Source organism: Panicum virgatum, chromosome 3K, assembly GCF_016808335.1.
Source record: "Panicum virgatum strain AP13 chromosome 3K, P.virgatum_v5, whole genome shotgun sequence".
NCBI lineage: Eukaryota > Viridiplantae > Streptophyta > Magnoliopsida > Poales > Poaceae > Panicum > Panicum virgatum.
The window spans coordinates 59,806,653-59,820,013 of NC_053138.1; the positions used below are offsets into that span (position 1 = coordinate 59,806,653).

General features: G+C 43.0%; 1 protein-coding gene across 4 annotated transcripts; it reads left to right on the forward strand.

Annotated features, from left to right (window-relative positions):
- Positions 1 to 9,592: 9,592 nt before the first annotated feature.
- LOC120699982 (receptor-like protein 15) lies at positions 9,593 to 12,414 on the forward strand. Of its 4 annotated transcripts, XM_039984105.1 has the most exons (4): positions 9,593 to 9,753; positions 9,863 to 10,002; positions 10,130 to 10,365; positions 10,419 to 12,414. In XM_039984105.1, the coding sequence occupies exon 4, from the start codon at positions 10,502 to 10,504 to the stop codon at positions 12,179 to 12,181; it is 1,680 nt and encodes a 559-aa protein (XP_039840039.1). In that variant the 5' UTR covers positions 9,593 to 9,753; positions 9,863 to 10,002; positions 10,130 to 10,365; positions 10,419 to 10,501; the 3' UTR covers positions 12,182 to 12,414. The 4 variants fall into 4 exon arrangements, with proteins under 4 accessions (XP_039840039.1, XP_039840040.1, XP_039840041.1 ...); XM_039984106.1 differs by lacking the exon at positions 10,130 to 10,365; XM_039984107.1 differs by lacking the exon at positions 10,130 to 10,365 and having other exon boundaries at positions 10,485 to 12,414.
- The last annotated feature ends 947 nt before the right edge of the window (positions 12,415 to 13,361 follow it).

Sequence of the window (13,361 nt, forward strand, 5' to 3'; positions counted from 1 at the left end):
CCGATGCAGGAGAAAACAGGGGGTCGGTTTAATCGGTGGTTAAGAGAATTTTCTGCTGAACTACAAACTCTACTTCTGATCCAAATCTCAAAAACCAACACCATAAACACTCAATTTGGACCATTTTCGAGAGACAACCTCACCCCTCAAACACTCATACTTTAGTGCTCGCAAGCTTTTACATAAACATAGGAAAATTAAGATCCAAGAGAGGTTTAAACACAAAAACCAAATGTATGAGCCACTTTGCCTATGAACTTAGAGATTGAAACTTTAAGTTCGATAGGACGTGGCTCAATAGGCATGAAAGCGCAACATTGATCTTATCACTCTTGTAGAGTTGATATATCATATTTAGCATGAATATCTTTCTCGAAGTGTGATTTGCTCCCTTGCGATGCTACTAACGTGATGCAATGCCAATGCAAAGCGAGAAATTCAACATGGATGCATTCTATATGACAAGCACATGCATTGCAAGAATTTAAATCAATCTTGTCAAGTTTGAACCCTTGGCAAGCTTCTTCATGATGAACCATTCTTCATGCCATGAGCGAAACCAAAGACCACCGGCTCATGCAGGACCCATGTTCATCACTATCTTGACAAGGTTAGACAAGCTCCTAGCATATGTACATATGAAATGCATCTATATGACAAGGTAATTACATGACGTTAGAAGCATCTAGAACGTTAAGTTCACTTCGCAACCTACAAAAGGTACTCTCTTCTAGAGGTTTGGTGAAGATATCCGCCAATTGATCTTCGGAACGAACACCACAAAGTAGTATGTCATTCCTTGCCACATGATCTCTTAGAAAGTGATGGCGAATGTCTATGTGGTTGGTGCGAGAGTGTTGAACCGGGTTATTAGCAATTTTAACGGCACTCTCGTTATCACAAAGGAGCGGGATCCTATCTAATACTACACCATAGTCCAAGAGGCTTTGCTTCATGCAGAGGATTTGAGCACAACAAGCCCCAGTGGCAATGTATTCCGCATCCACGGTTGACAAGGCCACGGAATTTTGTTTCTTTGACGACCAAGAGACTAAGGAACGGCCTAGCAAGTGGCACCCACCCGATGTACTCTTGCGATCCACATGACATCTGGCAAAGTCCGAATCCGAGTATCCCAAGAGTGTAAAACTAGCGCATTTGGGGTACCACAAGCCTATGCTAGGCATATGCTTGAGATATCTAAGGATCCGCTTAACGGCACTAAGGTGTGATTCCTTAGGATTAGCTTGAAAGCGGGCACACATGCATACGCTAAACATGATGTCGGGCCTAGATGCGGTTAGGTAAAGAAATGATCCAATCATGGAACGATGGAGAGTTTGGTCAATCGATTTACCTCCCTCATCCAAGTCAAGATGTCCATTAGTTGGCATTGGAGTCTTGATCAGCTTGCAATCATCCATCTTGAATTTCTTGAGAATATTCTTTGTATACTTTTCTTGATGGATGAAAGTCCCTTCCTTCAATTGCTTGATTTGAAACCCAAGGAACAAATTGAGCTCACTGATCAGGGACATCTCGAATTCCCTAGCCATCATTTCTCTAAATTCTTTGCAAAGAGTGGAGTTAGTTGAACAAAAAATGATATCATCAACATAGATTTGACATACGAATAGCTCTTCATTGATGATTTTTGTGAATAGAGTTGTATCCACCCTCCCGATCTTGAAGCCCTTGTTGAGAAGGAAGTCACGAAGACGTTCATACCAAGCCCTTGGCATTTGCTTGAGCCCGTAGAGCGCCTTGTGCAACCTATAAATATGATTAGGATATCTAGGGTCCTCAAACCCGGAAGGTTGTTCAACAAACACCAACTCATTAATAAAGCCATTTAAGAACGCACTCTCCACATCCATTTAAAATAGTTTCATGTTGTGATGTGAAGCGTACGCTAAAAGGATACGGATGGCTTCAAGTCTTGCAACGGGGGCAAGTGTTTCACCAAAATCTAACCCTTTAACTTGTGCAAAGCCCTTTGCCACAAGTCTTGCCTTGTTGCGAACCACTACACCATGCTCATCTTGTTTGTTGCGGAAGACCCACTTAATACCAATGACATTCTTGTCTTGAGGACGTTCTTCAAGAACCCAAACTTTATTGCGAGTAAAGTTGTTGAGCTCTTCTTGCATGGCCATCACCTAATCCGAGTCCTCAAGAGCTTCATCTATATTTGTGGGTTCCAAACAAGAAACAAACGAGTAATGTTCACAAAAAGAGGCATATTGACGTCTACGAGTTCTTATTCCACCGGAGGGGTCACCCATGACCAGGTAAATGGGATGATTCCTTGAAGTTCTTGTGAGCCTCTCTTGTGATTGAGACGATGAATTTTCTAGTGGTTCGACATCTTGGGCTTGAGCTTGGGCTTGTTCACTTGTGATGTGTGTGTCATCAAATGGATGTTGTTCTTCAACCACTTGTTCATCTTGGGTGTCATGAGGAGGATGTGAGGCGCCATCTTCTTCATCGGATGACTCATAATGGTGATGTGATGGTATACTCTTCTCTTCAACCTTGGAGTCATCCTTGGAAGTGGCTTCAACTTGAATGGATGAACTTGGTAGCTCCTCAACTTCCTCATTTGGCTTGACTTGCCCAATGGCTATGTTCTTCATGACTTCCCTTAGTGGTTCATCACCTACATCATCACAAGAAAATTCTTCCCCTTGGGAGCCATTAGTCTCATCAAACTCCACATCACAAGTTTCTTCAATCATGCGTGTGGCATTATTGAATACTCGATATGCTTTGGAGTTTGATGAGTAACCAACAAGAAAACTAATATCACATCTACTTTCAAACTTGCCTAGGTGCTTTCTTTTCTTGTAGATGTAGCATTTGCAACCGAAGACCCGGAAGTACGAGATGTTGGGCTTCCTCCCAATGAGAAGTTCATAGGGCGTCTTCTTCAAGAAGCGGTGAAGATAGACCCGGTTGGATGCATGACATGCGGTGTTGATGGCTTCTGCCCAAAATCTTTGTGTGATGCCATAATCATCCAACATTGCTCTTGCAAGAGTGATCAAGGTCCTATTCTTCCTCTCCACCACTCCATTTTGTTGGGGTGTGTAAGTTGATGAGAATTCATGCTTGATGCCAATGTCATTGCAAAACTCTTCAACTTGAGTGTTTCTAAACTCCATTTCATTGTCACTCCGGACCTTCAAAACACTTGACTCAAATTCATTTTGAGCTTGCTTGACAAAAGTCTTGAAGATCCCCATAGTCTTGCTCTTGTCCTCTAAAAAGAAAGTCCAAGTATTACAAGACAATAGAGATTACCGCCAAGACTTTTGTAGGTTGTTGGCCCAAAGAGATCCATGTGTAATAGCTCCAAGCTTCTTGATGTTGACAAATAATCCTTCATGGGATGTAATGATTCAAATTGCTTCCCGGCTTGACAAGCACTACACAATTTGTTTTTGTCAAATGTAACATCTTTGACACCAACCACCATACCTCGTTTGAAGGTCTTCTTGAGTTGGATCATGCCAATATGAGCAATGCGGCGATGCCAAAGCCAACCATGGAGTTCTTGGAGAAGAGACATGTCGCCAAACTTGCATCTTTAGATGAGAAATCAACAAGGTAAATGTTACCATGTCGAAATCCTTTGAATATTAAACTCTTGTCCTCCTTGCTTGTCACTACAACCTCACTATCACTAAAGGTGCATATTAGTCCTAAATTATAAAGTTAAGCAATAGATGACAAATTGAAACTAACCGACTCAACAATCAACACATTAGAGATAGAAAGATTCTTGGTAATTGCTACCTTACCCAAACCTACCACTTTTCCTTTTGAGTTATCACTAAAGGTGACATGTTCATGATCGCCCACATCTTCATCTAGTGAGGTGAACATCTTTACATAGCCGGTCATGTGTTGTGTACATCCGCTATCAAGCACCCAATGCTTTCCACCGGCTTTATAGTTCACCTACACACAAATGAATCACTTTTGAGTTTTGGGAACCCAAGTAAGTTTGGGTCCTTTGACATGAGTTACTAAAGCTTTAGCAGCCCATAGTTGGCGTGGTAGCTTTTCCTTCATGTGAGTGCCAATAAACTTTGTCTCAACCTTGCCACTTTTAAGCTTACTTAACAAGAAATGATGTTCATTGAATTGAGACTTGTAATTAGGAGGCAAGGTAGGAGGTGGGTGAGTAGGAATTGGACACTCCCTTATAAGATGCCCGGTGATTTGGCAATGTTAGCAATATGAGCCAACTTCCTTGTTGAAGCATGCCTTGAGCTCCGGCGACTTGGGACAATTTTCCGGAGGCTTGGAAAATGATCCAAGACCATTTGTCCCAAAGTGCCTTACATTGTGGAAGAGAATCTTCTTATGCAAGTATTCTCCTATTGTCACATTGAACATGCATTTGGTCATGCTTTCAAGTTCCTCCTCAAGTTGTTTCTCCCTATCATGGTTAGTCTTTGAATAAGAAGGAGAAGTATAATGACAAGTAGTAGGGTGAGGCAACTCCACAAGATCATCACAAGAAGTAGATATATTGACTTTGATGACTTTCTTTTGAGTTTATTTTAGTTCTTCATCCAAGGCATCAAAGGCAAGGTTAAGTTCTTGATACTTCATACTTAAGTTGGCATAATTAAGCTTAAGTTTCTTGTTGCATGAAGTAAGTGACTTATTAAGCCCAACTACTTTCTCATGTTTAACATTCAATTTATTGTGCTTAGCAAGTAACTTGTCATGCTCCTCTCTAAGTTGCTTGCTAGAAATAATAAATGTATTATGAGTTTCTACTACCTCATTGTGTCTAATAAGCAACTCATTATTTGAGGCCTTAAGCTTAGCATATTTATTTTCAAGAGCTTTGCATTTAGATTTGTACTTCTTGATCACTTGTTGGTACGCATCTAGGATGGTTTGCACTTCATTAGGAGATAAACCATGTTCACTTTCATCACTAGAGGAGTTGTCATCATCGCTCACCTTAGAGTTACCTCTTGCCATGAGACACATGGGCAATGGAGTTAGAGGTGTCTCATCATCACCGTCATCATGCATGCCAATCCCCACTATCTTCTTCTTGGATTCATCATCACTTGAATCTTCATTTGAGGATTCCTCATCGGTGATCCATTCTCCAAGAAAAGCCTTGATATCTTCTTTTCTCTTGAAAGACTTTTCTTCTTGAAGTCCTTCTTCTCATGACTTTTCTTTGAGTGCTTGTTATGATTGTCATCATCATCTTGTTTCTTATTGAGCTTTGAGAGTTTGTGACAATCATAGGAGAGATGCCCATATTTGCCACAATTGTAGAACATCTTCTTGGCATTGTCATTACTTTTCCGGGTACGGAATTTGTTCTTCTTTGGATCATGAACCCCTCTTAATAGTACGGTTGAGAACTAAAAACTATAAAACCTAGCTAAAACAAGTGTCCTTCGTCTCCTTGTGACACTTGAGACTAGAAAGGTCAATCTTTCAAATTGAGTCCTCTGCACGCATGATTGTTTCGAATTGAGGGGCCTCCTTTCATATTTTACATGAGACTAATCCAATCGTTGATTTTTCCTTCAAAATACACGTTAGTCGCATACGGTTGTCATTAGTCACCGAAACTCACCATTAGCATCTATCGGCCTAGATGCGCTTCAACATGTCTGCCTTGACCGGTCAAACACACCGGTCAGACCGGTTGGTCGTGCCAGACCGACTACAGACGCCTCGTCCGATCAGACCGCTTGAACACACCGGTCAGACCGGTATCTGCCAATTTTGATCGTCAACAACATGCCCTCTTGTTCTTCGCAAAAGATGGTACTAACGTCCCATTTGGGAGGGCTCCCGCCGGCTCCGGCTCTGGCACTGTAGCACCACTATAGCGCGGAGCCGGCGGAGCCATTCAAACCAGTCTCTAGAGCTTCAATGAATAGTGCCACACATTAGTGAGAGAGGAGGTGAGGAGTGAGCGGAGCTGCTCTGATGAACAGTGTCGCTACAGTATTTTTCATAGTGGAGATGAAGCAGCTTGGAGACCTCCCAAACGGGGCCTGAACTCCCACACATTGAGGGTGCGTTTGGTTGGAATGTGCTTTTTGAAAAAATACCACACATTGAGGGTGCGTTTGGTTAGACTGTGCTTTTTGAAAAAATTGTAGTGGACTGTGACTTTTGAAAAAACTATTGTGTGATGTTGTCTGAAAGTCTGTTTGGTTGAGCAGCTGTGGCTTTGAGTATAACTTCTTTCACTTCCAAGAGAACCCCACATGTCATAGAGACAAATTGCATCTTCTTCCTCTCTCTCTCTCTCAGCGAGGTGGCAGGGTGAGCTGGCCGCGGGATGAGCTTGCGGCGAGGAGGCATAGGGTCACGAGAGGAAGGATGAAAAAAAATAGAATGCGACTGGTATCCTCATAATCAGTGGTAGGTGGGTAATTTTTGGATCCAAAAGCCAGTGAAAGCAAGGGAAGAGGTGCTTTTGATTTGTACTGTGGTAAAAGCTGCTTTTGGGCAAAAGCACATTTAGCTTTTTAGCCTTTTGGTTGAGCTTTTGATTTTTAGAGGCAAAAGTCAGAGGCAAAAGCCCAACCAAAAGTGCCCTGAATCTATAGAACATATATAGTTGGTCCCCGCTATAAATCATTAACTTCTATTTCTCTCAACTCATATTGCACCACATTATCAACAAAATTGTGTCCTTTCGATCTTAAGCAAGTTTAATCATGATCATTGATTCGTCATTCTAGCTTATGTCTTTTTATCTTCTGTTCTCCACTCAAAATAAATGCTCGCTTTTGTTTTAATTTTCATGTCTTTCTATCTCCATCCCCTACAGCAAGTGCTCCACTCAAAATAAATAATCACAAAATCCATGTACCTTTTTCCACCAACAGCTCGTGTCAATCAATATAATCAAGACTGAAAGTTGTGCGTTGATTATTCACAGTCACACATGTATCATCATGCATGCATGTAGAAAGCAAAGCAACCGAAACAAAATCTTAATTAGCTTACTACACATGAACATCACATCACGCTCTCCTTATATCAATTTTGTTTCTCCACATAGTACACACATCTTGTGCTCCACTCAAAATAAATAATCACTTTGATTTAATTCTCATGTCTTTCTCATCTTCTTCTCCCACCGCAAATGCTCCACTCAAAATAAATTGATTCTCATGTATTTCTTTCTCCTTCCCTTACATCAAATTCTCCACTCAAAAAAAAAGATCACAAAGGCAACAAAATAGGTCGTCGAGGTCGAGAACCATCCGCCTTTACAGCTCTCTATAAAATATCTGCATCGGCGGAGGAGGATCAGAAACCATCCACCCCCGAACCATTCTACTCCTCCAATTTCCTCGTGTTGCACCTCGCCATGGCAGCACTAACCTACGAGATGCTGTTAGTGGCTTTTGCGACCTTCCTCACCTTCCCCATTGTTGTGCACTTCTTTGGAACAGCTATGCCCTCCCTCTGCAGGGGCGGAGACAGGGGCGAGCAGGGGCCTGTCCCCCTAATCAAGGTGATTTTACACTATAAATTTCCAAATTTAACCAAAATTATATATGAGAAAATCTATCATTTTTTAGCAAACTCGATTTAAGCATTTATTTGTCTTACTACATGCTCTCCATAATATTTTATTTGAAGAATTAACATATTTTTTATCATATTAATTTATCGAAAAGCTCTCTCAAATTCTGCAGCAACGCACGGAAAATCACCTAGTTGCTTTGGAATTCAGGCCATCTCATGGCCCCAATTCCAGCATAAAAGAAACCCAAGTCCAGTACATCGTCGAAAGCTTTCTTGTGAGCAAGACCCTCCTAAGTAAAAAAACTCGGTAGGGAGGGGGGAACAGCCCACACCCGTTCTTCATTAGGAGGAAACCTTTCTGCGCCCGACCAAGAAAACTCTCCGAACCCCGGCCCATGCCCACTTGGGCCATGACTCTTGCGGGCCGAGCACAGCGAGGGGTTTTTTTTACCAGCGCAGGAAAATCCCGAAAACTCCGCCATGGGTGCGCCTACGAGGGCTCGAACCCGGCGGCGGGGTGCCGCCGGAGTGCTTTGACCATCCGGTCTAGCATCCTTAGGCAAGACCCTCCTAAGTGAACAGGAGATTGTACATGCCCGGCTCGACCGTTGCGTCATCCGTGACTGGAACCTGCAAAGCTCCATTTTCAGACTAAAACTAAATACTCCCTCCGTATCGTTTTAATTGTCGCCCATAGTTCAACTGAAAAGGATCCAAAATAAATGTCGTCGTTAGTTTAGACATGAGTAATTGGTCATTTTCGCCCTCCTCTGCAGCTGCTTTGAAAGCCTCCGCCACCGTGCTTGGATGCCTCCGCCGCCGCTGTCGTCCGTCGATTTGATGTTTCCAGCCGCTTCCGCCTCTTCCCATCCACCTCCGCCTGTTCCATGCCTGCCTCCACTTTATCCTCACGCGTCTCATTCATCTCCACCTCCACGGGTACCTAGATGCTGCAGCATCCGGCGATGGCGGCGGCGACGACGCGCACTGGAGAGGCAAGCAACGACGAGGCGGAGCATGAGGAGCGGGGCGAGGGCGCTTTTCACCCTGGCGCTGGTGCTGCTTTGCGCGTCCGTGCGCTTCCAGGGTGCCTCAAGTGGCGGCGGCCGTCGCCGGTAGTAGCACGAAACGGATCTAAGCAACACGGGCAGAGGACACTACTGCGGAGTAAGGGTATCAATGGAATTTCACAGGATTTTTATTTCTCCAATAGCTGTCGGAAACGACATTTAAAATGATACGGAGGGAGTAATACCTTAAGGTACATGCCTACTGTTGTGATTGTGGGTGCAGCGTCATAGCAAATCAAAGGCCCCATTATTCAACTGAATACTCATTATTTTTTTATCAAATTTATATATTTAGTATATTTTATGTATATCATTCAAAAAAATAAAGATAACACAGCAAAACGGGCTCGCCCCGCCGGCCGTCGGGTTGCTTGCGCCCCGCCGCCGCCCCGGCCGTCTCGCCCCCAGCCCCCATCGGCCAGCGCCTGGCCGCCCCCAGCGCTCGCGGCTCGCGAAGGCGCAGGGGCCCGGCGGCCAGGCTCCGTGCCCCTGCAATTCAGCCTCTGTAGTAATTGTAGTAGCCAGGCTGTGCTTCCTACCAATCGTCGCCAGAACTCCTCGCCGGCGACGTCAACGGTCGCCAGCGATCACGATCATGCCTCCACACGGACACGGCAGGCCACGCACTAAGTCACTGCGGCAGACAAGAAGAATCCCTGTGGCCAGGACAGGACCAGGGTTCACAATATCGCTCGAAATTTCGCGGTATACCCGATATTTCGGTTTTATCGGCAGGGTCCGATATTTTTTTTACCAGCCGAAATTGATTTTTTGAATATTTGTTTCACTAAAAAATAAATTTTAAAAGTAAACATAAAAAAATAAAAAATAAAAATAAAAATAAAAAATCCCGATATTCCCGATATTTCAACTTTATCGGTGATGGCCGATTTTTTTTCCATACCGGAATTAAAAACCCTGGACAGGACATGCAGCAGCCCTTCCACCCGTGATGTCTCTCCATCTCCTTCGATCATGCAAATCTAATCAGTGCGTTCGAGTGAACTGCACTGAGGGTATCACCCTTACACGTGCGGCAACATATTGGTCGCGAATAATGTCTTGGAATCTCTTGGTAAATTGGCTTCTCTTGAAGTCATAAATTTTGAGCAAACCTTTTTGAGCGGTGCTCTTCAGAATATTGGTACAGACATAGCTAATTCGTAGCATTTTTGTATGTTGCTCGTGTTTCTTGTCGTTTGGATAGGTGCTGCAGTTGTTTCTATTTATTGTTGTTTGTTTGTATCATGCAGCTTTCAAAAATCTCAAGAACTTGCGAGATTTGCGTCTAGGATTCAATCAGTTGAGTGGAAGCATCCCAGCTTCCTTATTTGAGCTTCCTCACCTTCAATATTTGGATCTTTCAGAAAATCTCCTTCAAGGACATATACCGGTAAGCTCGTCTTCAAATATTCCTTTGTTGCTTCCAACTCCCAAGTTATCAGTAAATAATCTGAATGGGACGTTTGATTTCTTTTGGGTGCGAAATTGCTCCATACTAAAGAAGATGGACCTCACAGGAACGCTCAAAAACTTGCGAGAATCCAATCAACTGAATGGTAGCATCCCAACGTATTTATTTGAGCTTCCACGCCTCAAATACTTGGATCTTTCGGCAAATCTCCTTGAAGGACATATACCTATAATCTCACCTTGGAATCTTTGTTTATCGCTTCAAACTCTCAAGTTAGCAGCAAATAATCTAAATGGAAAGTTTGATTTCTTTTGGCTACGGAACTGTGCCATGCTAAAGGAGGTAGATCTATCAGGGAATGTCTGGGTGTAACCTTGACAATACTATCATTTCAGGACCAAATTTATTTGGCACACAACGTCATCTGCAATTCCTTGATCTGTCCAACAACAATTTTTCAGGGAGCCTGCCCAACTGGATGTTTATAAATGAAGCGCCTTTGCTCTACCTGGGTCTTGCACATAACTCGCTAGTAGGCTCATTGGATCATCTGATGTGGCACCTGCAACAATCGAATCTCCAACTGATCAACATATCTATGAACTATTTCACAGGACAGCTTCCAATGGAGATCAGCTCAGTATTTCCGAATCTGACAATTCTTGATGCTTCTTACAATAATATTTTTGGACATTTACCACCATCTCTGTGCAACATTAACTCCTTGCAACTTTTGGATCTATCAAACAATAAACTTACAGGAGAAGTGCCAGCTTGCTTATTCACTGAGTGTTGGTCGCTGGAATTCCTGAGGCTCTCAAACAACAGTCTTGGGGGTCCGATACTTGGTGGGGCTAATAAACATTTGTCTACTTCCGGAGGAGCAATATATCTTGATAGCAACTATTTTGAGGGGCCATTGCCTAACAATTTATCAGGTGATGTGGTAATCATGGATTTTCATGATAATAAATTGTCAGGTGAACTTGATGTATCATTTTGGAATATTCCTTCATTAGAATTTCTTAGTGTTGCTAGCAACGGTTTAACTGGTAAAATTTATCCAACGATCTGCAAATTGACTGGTCTTAGCTATTTGGATATATCCAATAACGACTTTGAAGGATCTATGCCAAACTGCAGCAGTAAGTTAATGCTGTATTTTCTGAACATGTCGAGCAATACCCTCTCAGGATTTCCTAGTTATTTTTCTAGTAGCTCCAACGTTGAAGTTCTCGATATAAGATATTACCGGTTCATGGGCAGTCTTGATTGGATACTAGATCTTTATCATATAAAACTTCTCTTGTTGGGCGGGAATATGTTTGAGGGGCATATCTCTGCAGAACTCTGTCATCTCCAGTACTTGAATATTGTTGATTTGTCGCACAACAGACTTTCAGGTTCATTGCCACCTTGCATTGGTGCTATCCCATTTGGATACCATACTGATGATGATGATTTTTTATCCACTTATTTCTATGATATGGCCTTTTATTTTGCTGTGGGGCTTTCTAAGGTGGATTACGGCGATCTGTGGCCCGTGTATGACTCGCCCTTGTATGGCGCCAATTATTTCTTCCAAGGCTTCACCTTCTCAACTAAAGGAAACATTTACTCATATAGCCGTGGCTTCTACAAACTCATGTTCGGCATTGACTTATCGGCGAACATGTTATCAGGGGAGATCCCTTGGGAGATAGGGAATCTGAGCCATGTCAAGTCCCTCAACCTATCGCATAATTTCTTTATTGGTCAAATCCCAGCTACCTTTGCAAACATGAGCGCCCTAGAAAGCCTGGACTTGTCCCATAATGAGTTGAGCGGGCCTATACCATGGCAATTGACTCAAATGTCATCTTTGGAGGTGTTCTCTGTGGCCTACAACAACTTATCAGGGTGCATACCGAACTCTGGTCAGTTTAGCTCGTTCAATATGGGGAGCTACAGCTACCTGGGCAACACAAACCTTCAGAATTCGTCACAGGGGAACCAGTGTTCTGTTCTGGGCCCTATGGAAGTAGAAGATGTGGGCGAGGCATCTGATGATCCCGTCCTTTATATTATATGTGCCGCCTCATTCGTATTGGCATTCTGGGCAACTGTTGCATTCTTGTTCTGCCTTCCATTTGGACGGCGTGTGATGCTTCAACTATAGTTCATCACAACTGTTGTTGGGCAGGTGCAACCAATGTTTTTCTTTTTATTCGAGTTAAAACCATGTATTCTTGATATTTTTGTTATGTGAAGCTCTGGAACAAGCTTAGTGGTGTGTAATAGTGTCACCTTTTTCTTCGAGAATGGCTCCATCACATTGAACCCTTTTGACTTGTTCTGAGAGGAATGTATCAGACTGTACAATTCAACAGTATGGAGTAGCATTCTGAAATACTATCTGCATGTACATGGCATTACATGACTTTGCCATTTTGTGTTTCGGCCGCGAAGTGAGCACATTTTTGTGTGTGCAGAAACACTAGGACAGTGAGCTGCCTGTCATTGTTCGGATGACAACTACGCCAGATGCTCTCCTCCCTGCATTTTTTGCTGCTCGCACATGGCGGCTTGTTTTTGTCTAATTCTATGTGGCTAGGATCATTCTATCAGATTCCTGTGTCGGAAAAATTCAGAGAGCAATGGAAAGGTACCAATCAAGCAACGCCTTTGGCAAAGTTGGCCGGCAGGAAATTAAGCAAAGTTAGATCGATCGACCCCGCACGTTTGAAATGATTTCTTCTTCCTTTCTTTGGGGGCTCTAATTGTCATCGGCCGAAGGGAGATGCTTTCAGCGCCCTTCATAGACTAGCAGAGTAGCTGAGCATGCTGATCGAGAAAAGGCTCTCGGCATTATTGCCAAGGTTTAACAGGAGGAAACACAGGGATGGAGTACATGTACAGGAGGACTCGGACGCAGTCAAGAGAATAGTACTAGTAAGAACAAACAGGAGTTGCAGACTTTCAGGATTTTTTTAGGAAAGGAGTTACATACAGGTCCTGGAGGAATTACAGGTACATTACATACAAGAAACAGACTTCATTGTTGCTCTCAACAAAATTTAGCAGCCGAAGAAAGAACGCGGTGGGCCCATAGCTGCAGGTCACTGGACTGGAGCATCGACAAAGTGTCACAAGACCTTGGGGTTTAAAAAATGAAATAGCTCCGCCATTTGTTTATGGTGAAAATAACACGACACCACGAAAATCTTAGAAATATGTGGCATGCTCTAACTCATATAACTTGCGATTGCGATTGTCCTTTTGTAGCGGGTGTTCACACTATATTCCATTTGTCTTAAAATGTAAGGCATGGTTTTAACTTGATGTGATCTCCAATACTA

What these genes read in the sequence shown, in the direction of transcription:
- LOC120699982 (XM_039984104.1), top strand. Translation starts at nt 10,382, where the DNA reads ATGTCTGGGTGTAACCTTGACAATACTATCATTTCAGGACCAAATTTA.